The 18,704-nt window shown below is 35.0% G+C and overlaps 1 protein-coding gene across 1 annotated transcript in view; it reads left to right on the forward strand.

Moving 5' to 3' along the window:
* The window catches only part of tln2b (talin 2b), a 182,943-nt gene that overhangs the window by 73,067 nt on the left and 91,172 nt on the right, over nucleotides 1-18,704 (forward strand). The window contains exons 3-10 of the mRNA XM_067379062.1: nucleotides 964-1,061; nucleotides 1,172-1,301; nucleotides 2,590-2,742; nucleotides 2,987-3,129; nucleotides 10,472-10,599; nucleotides 10,885-10,948; nucleotides 12,773-12,877; nucleotides 15,978-16,133. Of these exons, the coding sequence (XP_067235163.1) occupies nucleotides 964-1,061; nucleotides 1,172-1,301; nucleotides 2,590-2,742; nucleotides 2,987-3,129; nucleotides 10,472-10,599; nucleotides 10,885-10,948; nucleotides 12,773-12,877; nucleotides 15,978-16,133 (977 nt within the window). The remainder of the gene's footprint in view (nucleotides 1-963; nucleotides 1,062-1,171; nucleotides 1,302-2,589; nucleotides 2,743-2,986; nucleotides 3,130-10,471; nucleotides 10,600-10,884; nucleotides 10,949-12,772; nucleotides 12,878-15,977; nucleotides 16,134-18,704) is intronic.

Below are 18,704 nucleotides of genomic sequence, written 5' to 3' on the forward strand. Positions count from 1 at the left end.
CTTTGTTTGGATTGTGATTAAAATGCAGCGGTTGACTCTAATTTCAAATGGCTAGAGATTTTATTTTTTTGTTTATTTGTTTAAGGCCAGTTTGGCCTGTTATAGAGCAAATAAACAAGAAATAAACAAAGGAAAAAGAAATCTGCAACCGGTAACAGAATCTGACAATTTGTTTGTTAAAAAAATCTGAATCGGCCATGAAGGCACATACTTTTTCATATTTTCTAAGAAAAAATCTCTGATGTAACTAGGAAAGGGTTTAAATATGGTACAACATGTTAGAGAAATATTTTTTTTAATATTTCTTAAACACACTAGGGGCAGGGGGTACCTTATGTTAGGTCTAAATTTCGCAAAAATCTGCAGAGCTTGACAGAAGTTTGGATTTCAGGCGGTTTGGATTTAAATGTTTATACCAGCTGCTTCGCATCAGTAGATGTTTCTGTATCCATCATGTCAAAACTTGGGCTATAAAGTGTTACACTATGTGCAATCTCAGCTGATCACCAGTTCTGCTTCAGACTGAGTTAGATGGATAAATGCACTCTCTCTTTCTATCGGCACTCAAGTCATCAAACCGCCACAAACTCAAACATTAATGCTCTCTGTTCATTGGAGCTTGCGAAATGGACTTGTGTGCACTATCAGCACAATAGGAGTCATCACTTCAGGATGAGTCTACAGCTCTGCCACTTTGTGTGCATTCATTATACACACGGCTACAGTTATATGACTGTCATCCCGTGCGGCGCGCATGATTGCTGCCCTCGATGGCCACAATGAATTGGATTCATCTTATAAATGTCAATTGTTTACTTTTGGAAATGGACAAATTGCTTTGTGGTTTAATAAATAGTTTTGTATTTATTATGACCATGTTTGTAGATCTAACAGGAGCTCTTTGATTAGGTATCTACTTCCATGGGGCAAGGAATTGTTTTAATCATGTAAAAATTATTGCAGCATCAGATTACGGGCTCTTCCTGTCCGATGATGACCCCAGGAAAGGAATCTGGTTGGAATCAGGGCGCACCCTTGATTACTACATGCTGCGGAATGGGGTAAATCACATTATTAGACGTATCTGCATTCTCTTCAGACATTCATACAAAGTTTTTATTTCCACTGTAATTCTAATCTTAATTTTGGTGCTTATTCTTGACATGTACAGGACGTCCTGGAGTACAAGAAAAAACAAAGACCTCAGAAGATCAAAATGCTGGACGGAACCATCAAAACCATAATGGTGGATGACTCCAAAACAGTAGGGGAGCTGTTGGTCACCATTTGCAGCAGGATAGGTGGGTCCTTCCTTTATATAAATTTAACAGGAATGTTGAGCTTAGAAGGTACCAGAAATAACATAGCGTTATCAGTATCAGAGTTGTCTATCTATCTATCTATCTATCTATCTATCTATCTATCTATCTATCTATCTATCTATCTATCTATCTATCTATCTATCTATCTATCTATCTATCTATCTATCTATCTATCTATCTATCTATCTATCTGTCTGTCTGTCTGTCTGTCTGTCTGTCTGTCTGTCTGTCTGTCTGTCTGTCTGTCTGTCTGTCTGTCTGTCTGTCTGTCTGTCTGTCTGTCTGTCTGTCTGTCTGTCTGTCTGTCTGTCTGTCATCTGACTATCTATCAATCTATCTATCGATCTATATGTCTGTTTGTTTGTCATCTGTCTGTCTGTCGTGTGACTATCTATCTATCTGTCTATCTGTCTGTCTGCCGTCTGTCTGTTGTCTGTTGGTCTATCTATCTTTCTGTCTGTCTATCATCTGTCGGTCTATCTATCTGTCTATCTGTCTGTCTGTCTGTTTGTCATCTCTCTGTCTGTCGCCTGACTATATCTATCTGTCTGCCGTCTGTCGGTCTATCTGTCTGTCTATCATCTGTCAGTCTATCATCTGTCAGTCTATCTATCTGTCTGTCTGTCTGTCTGTCTCCTATCTGTCTGTCTGTTGTCTGTCGGTCTATCTATCTTTCTGTCTGTGTGTCTGTCTATCTGTCTGTCTATCATCTGTCAGTCTATCTATCTATCTATCTATCTATCTATCTATCTATCTATCTGTCTGTCTGTCTGTCTGTCTGTCTGTCTGTCTGTCTGTCTGTCTGTCTGTCTGTCTGTCTGTCTGTCGTCTGATTATATATCTGTCTGCCGTCTGTCATCTGTCATCTGTCGGTCTAATCTATCTATCTATCTATCTATCTATCTATCTATCTATCTATCTATCTATCTATCTATCTATCTATCTATCTATCTATCTATCTATCTATCTATCTATCTATCTATCTATCTATCTATCGATCTATATGTCTGTCTGTCTGTCTGTCTATCTATCTATTGTGCATGCTAATTTTGTTTTTTACATTTAAATTATTGCCCTTAAAAATCACATAAAAAATAAGACATTTCTTTTCAGTTTTCTGAATGATGTACAACCAGGCACAAAGAGTAACTGTGTTTTCAGAATTTTCTTGAATGATATTTGTTTTGCCAAAGTTTCCCACAAAAACTACTCAAAAAAGACTGGAAGATTGACAGATAGAGAGTGCTGATGATCTCGTACTCCACAGGAATCACTAATTATGAGGAGTACTCACTGATCCAAGAGCAGGTGGAAGAGAAGCGAGAGGATGGAATGGGAACGCTGAAGAAAGACCGAACCCTCCTGCGAGACGAGAGGAAGATGGAGAAGCTGAAAGCCAAACTTCACACAGATGATGATTGTGAGGCTCCTGGCAACTGTGAAAAAAACATTAGCAAACAGAAACAAACCGCCCCGCCAGATTTACACACACTGAGAGATTATTTTACAGGCTTAAAGAAACTTTACACAGTCCAAATCTTTTACTGACATAATAATTGGTATCATAGCCCCCCATATTATGCTTTTTGGATTTGAACTGTGTTGGTAATACACATAATTGAAAAAGTTGCTAATGCTAACAATGCCAAATGTTTCATGTGCAGTGAACTGGCTAGACCACAGTCGGACGTTTCGGGAGCAGGGTGTAGAGGAGAGCGAGATACTACTTCTACGAAGGAAGTTCTTCTATTCTGATCAGAATGTAGATTCTCGTGATCCAGTCCAGCTCAACCTCCTCTACGTACAGGTAAAAGATCATTTCTGTCTCGCTTTTTTGCTATTTCAGACGATATCCTAACTAGATATGTCAGGTTCACAGCCAATCAGATTATATTTGATGTTTTTGACCATTGAGAATTCACGGTGGGCAGAGCTAGCCAATATAACTTGGCGAAAAGAAACCAAAATTTTGTCTTGCGATGCTATTGTCCTTCATGGCAGGTTATGAATAATATAATATTAAATAAAATAAAATAAAATAAAATATAATATAATGCGTCCTCTTGTGTGGGCAGGGCTTCTCATTGGCTAGTGAGTTTTAGTGAAAGCTTGACCTGGAAGTTCTTCACCCTGACACCTTGTATAATTATTGATAATTATGTTTGATTTCAACAATAATAATCTTTTTTATTGACTTGTTGTTATTATCTTTTACTGACATTCTGTCTGTCCTCTATCTGTCTTTCTGGCTGGTTTAACTGTATTGCACCAGTTTGCCAAAACCTCTTCATCGCCACCTGCTCTAACAATTAATTACTTTCTCAGAGCCACTATCGCATTGTCATTTAAGCATTTAGATGTTGTCCTTTTAGTTTTACGAAAGCAGTGAAATAGTCCTTTGCACTTATGAATGAATTATTGGTCAGCCTAAAAGGCAATGCGCTTATCTTCATAGCTGCTGATTTGTCGATTGTCTTTTCCTCACATCTCTTCCTAATTACCCTTTTTCCAGATTGCAATGCCAAAAACCACAAATAATCAGAACATAATTGATGTTTATTTATCTATATAGGAATTTGGACCAGTGAGATTTCATTGTGGGCGGCGCTCGCCAACATGACACAATGAAAATAATAGGGCTGGGAAAAATAACGTGTAAACAGGTTTCACACCTGCATAGTCCTTTTCAGATCGCAATGAATGTGATGTGCCAAAAATCGCAAAACATGTTTGTTGTTTATGTATTTGGACCAATAAGATTCTATTGTAGTTTAATGCGATAAGAATAAGTATCGAAATGAATGGCTAGTCACTTCCTGAGGTTATGCTAGTGTTTTGTCACCACTTATTATAGCTTGGGATGACATTTTATTTTTGCTGGAGCTAATGAACATGATGCATGAAAATAATATGGCTGGGGAAAATAACACATTAATTTTGATACAGACAACAGATAAAACACTCTAAAACTGAACACTGATAAAATGACATTTGTTGTGTGATGTTTTATTGCGTCATTCTTAGTTTGCACATGGTCTTACATGTGATGTTATCATACATTCAAACCAAACATATTTCGTTCTCTCTCTGATTTGAGTCATAAGGACGGCACAAAACGGCCAGCGGGTTTTCATGCATACTTGTTTACGTATGTAAATGTGTGTGTGAGAGGAGTCTAGTGTAAATGTATGTGTCCACTCAAGGAGCTCTGCACTAGTACATGTTTTCCCTCGAGGCCATGAGGCTGTTGTAGCAGGCGAGTCTCTGGAGCACATGACTCGCTGCAGATGCATTAGTGTGTCTGCCTGAGGAGTCCAGAGCAACTGCCCGCTGACAAACACGCACTTACTCCATCACCTGCAGTTGTTAGCTGATATAAAATAATGCATAAGCATGTATTCCCTTTTGTATGGTCAGTGTGTCTGGGTTTGAATGGAAAACATGGAAAAGAAACGGCTGTATCCTTGTAATGAAATGTTTATTTACAATATGTCCAATTTTCACATACTGTATACATCACTTAAAAATGTGTTACAGTGGCACTTTGATATGTACTTTGGTATTATGATTACGTTTACTTAACATGGTACATGTTAAAAACAATTCCCAAAAAACATGGTATTAGTATGTTTGTGCATGTCTAAAAAATATGGTATTAGCACACTACCATGTTCAGAAACATGATAATACCGTGGTTACCATATTAATTTTAGCATAGTATATAGTATGTATATGGTACTACAAGATATTTTTTTAAGAAAACCATGGAATTAGCCTGGTATAGTACATTTGTTCAAAACACATGGTATCGCAGTATTTGGTTATACATATAACATAGTTATACCAAGTACTGTCCTCACAACTATGTTCCGTTTTAGAAAGAAATTGTATCTGCGAGGATTTCCAGGCAGGATTTAGACCATACCATAGTACTGAGACTGCTCTAATTAGAGTTACAAATGATTTGCTCTTATCATTCGGTCTTGGTTGTTTCTCTCTATTAGTGTTAGTGGATCTTAGTGCTGCATTTGATACTATCGATCACAAAGTTCTTGTGAATAGACTAGAAAATTATGTTGGCATTAGTGGAATTGCATTGGCATGGTTTAAAGATGCAATATGTAAGATTTTTGCAGTAAAATATCCAAAAACCACTAGGCCAATGTTATATATTTTGTTCACTTGAGTACTTAAAATATACCAAATGTTTCCAACTGTTTGTAAATCATGAGAAAATTGTAATTTTAACCTCGGTTTGCCGCGGTTTCCGGTTTTATTTTGTAGAAACCATGGAAACACCAAAGACGCTTTAATATTTTCATGTTTTAATAGACAAGGGAACAACTGTTTTGATATATTTATAGACAGAAAATAAATTGTTATAACGTTTAGTCTTATTGTTTAAATCTAGTTTTCTTGATTTTTAGCAAGTACCATGCCTCAGAGAAAAACACTATTTTGTCAAGTAGCTAACATAGCATAACAGATGCAGCTTTATTTTTAGCAACAGTAATACAGAATTTTCTCCGTCATACAATACATTTTAAAATTAATTGCATGCCATTTATCAACACAAGCCATCCAGCATTTAAAATATTCTAAAATCGATCTATCTTACTGCAGTGTGTAACAGTGTCTCACAGCAGCCGCTGAGCGAACGCAAAGTAATGTTATAACATAATTTTCAACAATCTCAAATGTATCTAATATGATAAGCAGAGCTGTGTTACCTCATACTCATGACCGGAAAAGCGGAAGCGGCGCCGGCGACTGTGTCATAATAAAAGTTCAGCTGCTCGTGAGGCGTGTGTTGCGCAATCGCTCCAGCTCCTCGTTCAGCTCCCACAACACTCGGTCCTGCTCTGCTTCATACTACAGAAACGTTAATAATCACATCCATGATCATGATTTCTTCCCGAGTCCTATCCCTATTCTTTTGCACCGTCCGTTGAGATGAAGACCACATGTTCCAAGATTCCGCATTCAAAATTGCCGTCATCAAGCTACGCCTTTGTTTTGAATAGGCTTCTAGCGACCTCTAGCGGACAGAAATCCTACATACTGCACCTTTAAATCATGCTTATTCCATTATCAGTTTGTTGCAGTAAATGAAGATTTGACATATCAATCACAAGTTCAGTATGGAGTACCTCAAGGCTCAGTACTAGGACCGTTGCTTTTCACCTGGGAGATATCATTATTTTTACTGTTACGCTGATGCTACTCAGCTTTATAATTCTTCACACCCTGATGAAACATACCAATTCACAAAATTAACAGAATGCATAGTTGGTATAAATATTTGGATGACTAGTAATTTCCTACTACTTAATTCCAAAAAAACAAAATAAAAACCTAGAATACTAATACTTGATGGCTGCTCTGTCAAGTCTTCGTCGTCAGTTAGGAAGCTAGGTGTGCTCTTTGATATCAATCTTTCATTTGAATGCCACATTTCTAGCATCTGTAAAACCACATTTTTTTCCAAATTAAATTACGACATGCTTTCAGTGACAAAAATACACAGCATTCCCCACAGTACCTTGTCAAAAAACATACATGGTATTTTTCTAAAAACATGTAAAATCAAGAAACTGTGATAAATACAAAAGTACTGATATTTGTTTACCATGTACATTGTACTTTATCATACCATTATCATAATCTATTAATGTCCAAAAACATGATATTTGCATGGTACTTTAAAGAGTTCCATGGTAACTTGATACATAGTCAAAAAACATGGTATCACCATGGTACTTTGATTATCATATTCTACCATGACCAGAAGCATGGTATTGACATGGTACACCCACCAAGGATTTCATGGTATTATCATAGTATATGTCCAAAATTGGTATCACCATAATACTACTATAACCATATTCATCTATCTTGGTATTTACATGGTACTCTACAGTGGCATACCATGACACTTTTTTTTTTTTTTTTTTTTTTTTTTTTGGGGGGCATTTTAATGCTAGTGAATGGGTGCACATGAGTCAGGACACACACACAGAGTAACACTTCTCCTCCCTTTCCTCAATCTCCCTCTGTCTCTCTCTTCCTCTGTAGTAAACACACACGCCCCCGTGAAATTCTCTGACACGGTGCCACACACACCCACATACTTTGAGAAACAGAAGAACCGCACTCTCACACATAGTCTATTATACATGTATGCACTCAGGAGTGTTTGGCAAGCTGAAGGGGATTTCTCTGCTTTGCTCTGGGGGCGTGACCGTGTCATATCTGAGGATGTCATGATGTGTTCCCATAAACCCTCACTTGACTGTATCTGCTACTGTTACCATGTTGATGTCATCTGGGAGCGAAGTGGGATGATTGGTTGATGTCCTGAGGGCGGGGCCACTCACACATGAACTTGTTTATGATGATGTAAAACTTCCATGACCTCATTCCCCATTCACACTCAAATCTCAGCCAAGTATACACTCTCAGAAACAAGTGTGTATGCTTTTAATTACTTCATCCAGATTGATTGAAAACTCACAAATAGACGCCACTTATTTTGTAGATACTCACTTGGCGACTGTGTTGGTATGGTACTACAATTTTTCTGTAAGACGCAACCTTTCGGCTTTGAAACTGAACTATACTCAGGTGTATATCAGGAGACACTTGAACAGATGGGCTGTCAGCTTGCATAGCGGCCGCAGGCCGTCTGTAATATTAGACTGCACTCACTGTCATCACCACACTGTTATTGAAACATAACATGGTTCCAAACTCATATGCTGTTATTTTATTGTAGAGCTCAAAAGGATGATTTTTAAAGAATCTTCACAAAACAATTTTCCATATGATAGGGTTTCCCAGATTTTTTTTTTTTTCCCCAGTCAAGCCCCTTAATAAATAAAAAATTTTAAAAGGGAAATTGCGATCATCTTTTCTTCCCTATCGTGAGGTATGTTTGAGTGAAACGGCTTCAGTAGCAAGAATAAATGTAGGGTGGGACTTTTTTTCCATGGAGAATTAAAAAAATAACAAACAAACAAATACCATTTTCCATTGAAACAGTAATATATCATAAAATCAATGCATTCTGGGTAATATTATTAGTCGTTTTCGAGAAAGTAACCTTTTAGGCTTTCTCAAAAATATTAAACAAATATTACCCAGAATGCATGGTTTAAGGTGTCCCCTGAATGTGTCTGTGAAGTTTCAGCTCAAAATACCCCATAGATTTTTTTATTTTTTATTTTTTTAAATGCCTATTTTGGGGCATAATTAGAAATGAGCCGATTCAGGGTGTGTGGCCCTTTAAATCTGGTGCTCCACACCCCAAGACCTCGCGCTTGCCTTGAACAACATAAACAATGTTCACACAGCTAATATAACCCTCAAAATGGATCTTTACAAAGTGTTCGTCATGCAGCATGTCTAATCGTGTAAGTATAGTATTTATTTTGATGTTTACATTTGATTCTGAATGAGTTTGATAGTGCTCCGTGGCTAAAGCTAAGCTAACATTACACACTGTTGGAGAGATTTATAAAGAATGAAGTTGTGTTTATGAATTATACAGACTGCAAGTGTTTAAAAATGAAAATAACGACAGTCTTGTCTCTGTGAATACAGTAATAAACGATGGTAACTTTAACCACATTTAACAGTACATTAGCAACATGCTAACGAAACATTTAGAAAGACAATTTACAAATATCACTAAAAATATCAGGATATCATGGATCATGTCAGTTATTATTGCTCCATCTGACATTTTTTGCTATTGTCCTTGCTTGCTTACCTAGTCTGATGATTCAGCTGTGCACAGATCCAGACGTTCTGCCCTTGTCTAATTCCTTTCATAATGTTGGGAACATGGGCTGGCAAATATTGGGGGCGTACATATTATTGATCCCGACTGTTACGTAACAGTCGGTGTTATGTTGAGATTTGCCAGTTCTTCAGAGGTCTTTTAAACAAATGAGATTTACATAAGAAGGAGGAAACAATGGAGTTTGAGACTCACTGTATGTCATTTCCATGTACTGAACTCTTGTTATTCAACTATGCCGAGGTAAATTCAATTTTTAAATCTAGGGCACCTTTAAAATGACAAATATTACTCAGAATGCGGGTGATGATTTGGGCTGGAATATTGGGAAGTGAGATGGAGGGTATTTAAATGACTTTTGCAAGATATGTGGAGTTCATAACTGGCCATTTCAGCTATGGTATAAAAAGGAGGATAGTGCCTTCTGAAATACAATGCACTATGCACTATCCCATGCTGCAAAAAAAATCACAGCAATAAAACTTTTTGAAAATATATTTCTGCACCCACTGTAAATGTTTCTCTTTGTGAGGTTTGGTTTGGAGTGGCTGAAATGCATTTTTACGCACAACTGCCAGCCTGCATGGAGAGCTTCTTGAGACTCCAGAGATACCAGCAGCTTCAAATACCTGTTTTCTGCTCAACACTGGCTTTTTTTATAGCTGCCCTTTTAATACAATTAATTTTTTTTGACAGGAACTTTCCTCAATAAGCCTTTATCTGACCGAGTTCTGCTGTGCTCTAAATCACTCACTAATCTTAAGATAATTCGATAATCTCCATTCAGTTTCACACAATATTAGTTGTTTTCATGCCTTTTGCACAACATTGCACCATTTCATGCTTTTCATCTTCAGAAAGATCTTTCTTCCTCCCATATTGCATGAGAACTGTGACTTGCTTAATAATGTGGAACAACCTCTAAGTAGGATTTCAATAGATCTGGCAAATTATTTTGTCTGAGATTGATACCAGTTATCTAAAAAGACATGGATAAATAAACAAACAAACATTACTAAAATTGTTTTTTGTACTGAAATCTTACTGATATGTCACTTGCATAATAATTTGGAATACAGTGTATTATTATAAATACTGCAATGTTCCTTTAAAAAACAAGAATTTTCAATTTTGATTTCATGGTGATATATAGATACAAATATAGATACACATTGACATACAGCTCTAAATGTTCATTAAAGATGTTGACGGCCCTTCAAATGTTTTTGTCTGCTTTTTTGTATTTTTGGAACATTTAGCGAATACAGCACACACCTTCTGTAACATCTTTTTTAGCACTCTTATTACATTCTGTAACATCTGCTCTTGTTTCCTGTCTGTGTTTCAGGCCAGGGATGACATTCTGAACGGATCCCACCCCGTGTCCTTTGATAAGGCCTGCGAGTTCGCTGGAATTCAGGCTCAGATCCAATTCGGTCCCCACGTGGAGCACAAACACAAGCCAGGATTTTTAGAGTAAGACCACATGCCTTGTAGCTGCAGTATCATATGCAGCCCATTCAACACTGTCACTGTAACACACACACACACAAAACACACACCCTCTCTGTTGTTATCTGATTACATTTTAGACCAGACAATTATTTGCAAGAATTCAGTGATGTCTGGAAGCCTTAAGAATCGGTGTGGGCATTCGTTATGAAGATGTAATTCCCACCAGGATGACCTCATGTGTTTTGTTCTGCTGTGAGGGAAAATGTTTGTGTAGTATGAGCATAAACATGTGAAATGTATTTGCAGCCTGAAGGAGTTCCTACCAAAAGAATACATCAAACAGAGGGGGGCGGAGAAGAGAATTTTTCAGGTATGTGACCCTGTGTCGACTTTACTCCAGGAAAATACACTATTAGAAACTGTCCATGAATAAGACACAGAAAACAGCCTGAAAGCATTAAAAATCAAGGGTTTTTAAAATTTTCCAAACATGGTCAGTGAAAGGAGGTGCTTATCCTTCAAGAAAATATGGATTGCAGGAGGTCAAGATAAATATTAGATGAATGGCTTTATTTTACGGTCATTCTTGTGAGATTTAGAATTTTTGCAACCCTGTTACTAATATTTGTAACTTTTACGATATCGGATCTTTCACTACAGGATTATCATGGCCAAAAGAATTCACAATAATGATATATTGCGGTATCTATAGAAATCTTGAAAAAATGGATTAGGCTATTTACGTGTCATATTATCATATATGTACTATTCATATTAAATATTACTGTTATCGGCACATGATAATGATGTTTCTTTTTTTAAACGATATACCGTTATTGATGATTAATTGTCAATAACGTTATATCATGACACCCCTATTTGAAACATATCTCAATACAATTAAAATACTGTTTTGTTTTGTTTTTTTGTTTTTTGTGTTTTTTGTTTTGTGTTTTGTTTTGTTTTGTTTTTTGTTTAGTTTTTTTTGTTTTGTTTTGTTTTGTTTAGTTTTTTACCCCGGTTTGTCTTTTCCCCCTTCATTTTTAACGTCAAGTTAATATCAACATTTTTATTTTATACAAAATTCTACAAACAAATGTGTAACAGGGTTGAAAATGTAGCTTAAATGTAGGTCTGGGATCAAAGCTTAGTTTGTAATTATTGATAAATTTTCTATCAATAAAAAAAAATTGTTTGGTTGGTTGATTTATTTGTTTAAATAACTTGGGTAACAGGGTTGAATGTTTGAGATGACAGTTGCTGTAAACACAACAATAGTTGTACAGAGAAGATGGAATAATGGAATTATTCCCACCCTGCTGTAGAAAAGATCCAAATTATGCAATTTTTGAGCGTCACAATTCTAAGGAATGTTTCGTTTTTAATAGGGAGAGAAATCATGTGTTTTAAAGCAATATATGGGATACATATTGTAACATTTATATTGATATATTGTGTTTTTTGATATATTGTTTTTTATGAGAAGCCAAAGGAGAATTTCAACATTAGTGGACAATGAATTCAAATCAATAAATCAAAATATGCTTTTGGTGATTAAAAATATAGTAGATAATGGTAACACTTTACAACAAGATCTCATTTGTTAACATTAGTTAATGCATTAACAAATATGAGCAATACATTTGTATATCATTTATTAACCTTTGCTAATGTAAATTTAAAAAAATTAATGTTCATGAATAAATGCTGTACAAGTATTGTTCATTGTTAACTAATATAGGTAACTAATGTTAACATATAAAACCTTATTGTAAAGAGTTACCAAGATAATTAATTCATTTGTTTTTATTCAAATTGTTTTGCTAAAATGTATAAAATTAATTCAGTCAATTATAACTTTAAATTATTTTAATTACCATAAAAAAGTGTGACATACAAACATGTTTAAAACTTTCTGCTTTTCATGTTAAATTAATGTTTTTTGCTTTTGTCGATTTGTTCCTCTGTTGCTTTACAAAATAAATGGAACACCTTTGTGTGCCACATTTGTGCAAAGTGCCTGTTCAGCATTTATTCAGCTTGAGAAAGGATTTCTGCTTTCTGACAATTCATTTGTTTTGCTTAGAAAGCCCACCTTGATAAAATATTAAGTTATAAGAGAGAAAACAGAGACAGGAATTTGGAAAAGGTTGTTGGTTCAAATCCCACAACTTTTATTTAATCTCCTCGCCAGGATCACAAAAGTTGTGGTGAGATGACAGAGATTGAGGTGAAAGTGAAGTATGTGAAGCTTGCCAGGTCCCTACGCACATACGGAGTGTCGTTTTTCCTGGTGAAGGTGAGTATTAAAAAGTTCAAACTCTAAATTCTGATTGGATGAGTCATGTTTGAAGCCTTAAAATGCAGATAAATGGTGCGGCATGTAGCCAGTTAATTTTACACAACAGAAAGATGTTATTAAGATTTATTATTTATTATTAAGTATTATTTTGCAGTACAGGAAACACTGTTTTCTTCAACTACTCACATCTAAGGGTTGATATTTTTTAATATCACTTTAAAACTGTAAAATTGTCATGAAAATTGTTATCATGCTTTCATTGTAAATATTATTTATAATTTTTGCATAAATGTTATTGTTGCATTGTAGACCCATATCTTTAATAGTAAAATATGAAAATTAATCATAATAATTACTATTATCATTATCTAAATAAATAGAATCATTGTTACCCATCATAATTATTTTTTTATTGTATGAAAATGTTTTATATTTATTTTCAGACATTACCATTCCTTCATTTTGGGACACAAGAATGGCTGCTGAAATTTCTGCTTTTCCATCACAGAAATGTGAAAAGTCATTCGGTTTAACCAAAATTTCGGTTTTACCGAATGACACTTTTGGTTTTACCGAATGACAATATTTTCAAACGATGATAACAGGCTGATATCTAGCTAGCTAGCTCAATGACAATCAAACATTTTATATTTAGTACAAGTTTTTAAAATATTACAGCATTTTCCATGTTTTATAGCGGTTGTACCGAATGACGTGATGTTTCGGGACATGTGAAAACATGAAGTGAAAACATGAATTTTTCAAATAGTTAAGAGAGAGTTAGTTACTTTGCTTCATGATCATGTGGTCCTTTGCAGGTGTCTGAATGATGTCACATCCTGTCACATGATATTGACCACATGACTTGATCCAAAATGGTCCCTTTATATTGGTCAATGAAATTCATTTTCCAGACACTCTTTCTCATAACAAAGCAATGACTTCTACACATAATTTTAATACCATTTTGCACAATGTTTATATATGATGAATATAAAATCATCCCAGAATAAAAAAAATATATACATTTATTACATTTTAAAATATTTTAATCACAAATGAAATGGCTGTATTGGCCTTTGGACGGTTAAACCGAATGACGTTTGACACTTCAAAATCTTAATATACCTTTATATGTTGCAAAATATAATTAAAACTTTTTGGATTCAATAAAAGAGATCTAGTTGTACTACCTTACATACTTTGGATGTCATATCTTTGTTTTTGTTTTTTTTATAATTATTAAGCCCTTTGGACAAAAAAAATGACCCGTCACATCATTGACCCATTTATAATATATATATATAGAGAGAGAGATTCTGCAATTAACCAACCATAGTCAAGTATTCAAGAGAGCCTTGTAATTAATTATTAGAGTAAAGCAAATAAGCCTGTGTATGTTTATCCATATACAGGGTTCTTAGAATGTGTTTTCATTTATTCCAGTTCTGTTTGTGTTTTTAAGACTATTAAGCATTTTTAATCTGTACGGCACACAGAGGAAGATTTACAAGCGGCTCGCTCGAGGATCAGTTTCAGGTCATTAGTGGAGTGTTGCTAAGTGCCTGGCTTCAAATTAATAGGGCTTAACAATAGATTGCACTGCTTTGAATAAGTAAAAGCAACGTCCCTGACTGACGCTGACGATTAGACAATGAACATTTACCAAAAAAAAATCTATATTTACCCACATTGCATAAACCTCACCCTTGAAAAGTGAGGTCAATCGCGCATGAGGGCCATAAACAATATCAGCGGGTCTTGCTGTTATTTATAATACCCTCTTATCAGAGGTTGTTATTTTCGTCCCTCAGGTGAAAACAATAGTCCTGAGATGTTCGGCACAGGAGGTCATTTAAACGTTTAGTGTTTTTTTTGTTTTTTTTATGTATTTGTGTGGCGGTCCGAGGCCTCTGGCAGGATGCCATTTGCAGGCAATTGTTTTGGGCCTTGTGCATGTGTGTGTTTGTGTGTGAGAGAAAGAGAATGTCAAAGGGAAATGAAAGAAAGGCCCTGGTCAAGTGGCACATTAGCTTTAAGAAGATGTCTAGTAGATGTCAGTATGTGCAACATTAGGATTGGCATGCTCTAGATCAGAGAATGTTAAATTAGTATGCCAAAAATGCCTGGATGGTGTACTAAGTTGTGAAAATGCATTTGTGCATGCTTTTTGTGGCTAATATTAACCACAGTTCTATGTGAGCCTCTTTCTGATGCTCTAATTTGGTATCAAAGTGCGACTGTATGATTTTGTAAACCAGATTTCACACATAAATCGCTATGACGGCTATTAAGGAACAAAGAATCTGAAAACTATCTCATTTGAAGTGTCTTTTTCTTGAACAAAAATGAGTCAATTCACATACATTTTGAATCATAAATGTCACTAAAACATCTGTTAAATGCTGTACTAATGTATAAACAACTTCAAATAGACATTTGGGTGAAGTGTGAGCTATTACAGAGTATTCCGATAATTGCATATTGGATAACTTCAAAACTGCTTAAAAACGCAGTAAGATTGCATGACACACGCAGATTTCTTAACTGTGTTGATGTATTTCCTGTTGAAACAGGACGTTTTGGCAGGGTATTTCGAAGAGCTCCATTTTGTTTTTAAATAACCAAAGTTTTTTAGGTTGATCACAACTGTAGAAATTTTATGCCTCATGCAAATTGGAGGCAGGTGGTATCAGGGGGCGGGGCATTCTCATTGTACAGAGCATTTGATTGGGCAAAAAGCGCTGTAGAACAGGATGAGTCATCAGTATTTTTCGCCTATTTTCCTAGTAATAATATATACTAGGATGGCCACAATTGACCAATCTTAGCATTAATTTAAGTATTCCAGAAAGCCAGTGCAGTATGTATTTTTCTTACATAGTAGCGATTAAACAATCCGTTATTCTGCTGAGGGACGGAGTTGAAATAAGGACACTAAACCGCAAACAGCGCGACACTTCTTTCAAAATGATTAATGGGCAAAACAAATTTAGTAATCATATAAATACAGAAATGAAGTCCGCAATCAGGATCCCATTGTATATTTCAGTTCTTGCCACACAATACACAAACGCCATGTGTTATTTTTCAACAGGAGAAGATGAAAAGCAAGAATAAGTTGGTCCCGCGTCTGCTGGGCATTACCAAAGAGTCAGTGATGAGAGTGGATGAGAAGACCAAAGAGGTGGTGCAGGAGTGGCCCCTGACCACTGTGAAGAGGTGGGCGGCTTCCCCCAAGAGCTTCACACTGGTACGTTATTCACTTCATTTAACATGAGCCACAGTGTGATTGGATTGTTCATTTGACTCTTCCTATATATTCACTATAATTCACATATAAACTTGCAATTCTGACTTTTTTTCTCAGAATTGAGATATAAACTTGCAATTGCGAGTTATAAAGTTAGAATTGTGAGATATACAGTCAGAATTGCGAGTTGTAAAATCAGAATTGCGTGATATAAACGCAATTGTGTGTTGTAAGGTCAAAATTGCGCAGTTCTGACTTCTTTTCTTGGAAAGGTAAGACATAAACTTGCAATTGTGAGTTATAAAGTCCAATTCTGAGAAAAAACATTTTTAAGTTTTTATCACATAATTCTGAATTTATATTTCACGATTCATCATATAAAGTCACAGTTGTTTGTTATAAAGTCAGAATTGCAAGGTATAAACTCACAATTCTGAGAAAAAAAGTCACAGTTAATATATAACACAGTATAACTCATAATAATATATTCCATTTATATATTATCTGTTGTCTTTTACATATATAGTTCTATATAGTATGAAATATAATAAATACTATATTGTATATATATATGTGTGTATATATATATATATATATATATATGTGTATATATGTATGTATGTGTATATATATATATATATATATATATATATATATATATATGTATATGTGTGTGTGTAATATTAATGTACATCACTAATCGTTTAGACACTAATAGCATTGATAGAAAAATGTTGTTTTATGAAATTCAAGAGTAAAGGAATTTTTAATTATATAAACCAGCATGAATCCAGCTTAATCACTTTAAAGACTTGAAAATAGCACAATGGGGGGCAAAGATGAAAGAAATTAAAGTTTGCTGCCTTGGAGTGTGTTGTGTTCATTTATCATTCTGATATTGACTGAAATTTTTACATGGCTATGCTTAACTCTTTCCCCAGCAGCCTTTTTTTTTATTATTATTATTATTTTTTTATAAAGTTGCCAGCTACCACCAGCATTTTTGATCAATTTCACAACAATTTCATGGAACCCAGAATATTTTGTTGTGTGAATATCTGAACATGCAATATATAAAAAGGAGCAGAGCCTCTGCTAAAAATAAATAAATAAATAATTTTATTCTAGCTTCATGCATTCTTTTTTTATCAACACTTGAATGTTGATAAGTTTCATAAAAAAAAAAAAAAAAAAAAAAAATACTTAAAAAAAAACATTTTGAACAAAAAGCTGAGAAAATCACACTTTTTTTAAAGGTGCCCTGGAACCAGTTTTCACAAGATGTAATATAAGTCTAAGGTGTCCCCTGAATGTGTTTGTGAAGTTTCAGCTCAAAATACCCCATAGATTTGTTTTTAAATTAATTTTTTTAACTGCCTATTTTGGGGCATCATTGGATCTGTGCACCTCAGACATTAATACTGGCTGCCCTTGTCTAATGCCTTGAACATGAGCTGGCATATGCAAATATTGGGGGCGTACATATTAATGATCCCGACTGTTACGTAACAGTCTGTGTTATGTTGAGATTCTCCTGTTCTTCTGAGGTCTTTTAAACAAATGAGATTTATATAAGAAGGAGGAAACAATGGAGTTTGAGACTCACTGTATGTCATTTCCATGTACTGAACTCTTGTTAGTCAACTATGCCGAGGTAAATTCAATGTTTGATTCTAGGGCACCTTTAAAAGACTACAATGTTCAAAGCAAAGCATTTTATTGCTTGTTTCTGCCTGTGTTTTGATCAGAAGATTCTCTTTTCTTTCAGAAGATACATAATAGCGTCCCCTACCGTATAATACTGAAAACACAGAATGACAGAAAATTCCATCCGTGGCGGGAAAAGAGTTAAAGGATTAGTTCACATTCAAATGAAATGTTTCCTGTTAATTTACTCCTGTTAATGTTAATTTACTCACCCCCATGTCATCCAATATGTCCATGTTCTTCTTTCTTCACTTGAAAAGAAATTAAGGTTTTTGATAAAAACATTCCAGGATTATTACATAACGAACACGGCGGCAGTTCCATTTTTTCCGTAAGTAGAATAGGGAATGTGTAGGACATACAGCGTAAGCTTTTTGAAGAATACGAAAGTGCGGTTTTGGCGGAAGCACTTGTAATGTGATCATTTGTTTATATAAAGCATATACAAGCATATATTTTTTTAATTTTTTTAAATGACCAACAGTTTCGCTATAGATAAGACCCTTATTCCTCGTCTGGTATCGTTTAAAGCCCTTTAAAGCTGCACTGAAACTGTAATTTTGACCTTCAACTGTTTGGAGAACACTGAAGTCCACTATAAGGAGAATAATCCTGGAATGTTTTCATCAAAAACCTTAATTTCTTTTCGACTGAAGAAAGAAAGACATGAACATCTTGGATGACATGGGGGTGAGAAAATTATCAGGAAAATTTTATTTGAAAGTGAACTAATCCTTTAATAACTGCTTCATATTGAGCTGTATTCCCAGTAACAGCTAATGTCATTGTAAAAATGTTGTGGCTATAACGTAATAATAGTTGTTGTTTTTTTCCTTGATAAAATGCCCTAATCCTCTTTTACAT

This window comes from Chanodichthys erythropterus, chromosome 24 (genome assembly GCF_024489055.1).
Source record: "Chanodichthys erythropterus isolate Z2021 chromosome 24, ASM2448905v1, whole genome shotgun sequence".
NCBI lineage: Eukaryota > Metazoa > Chordata > Actinopteri > Cypriniformes > Xenocyprididae > Chanodichthys > Chanodichthys erythropterus.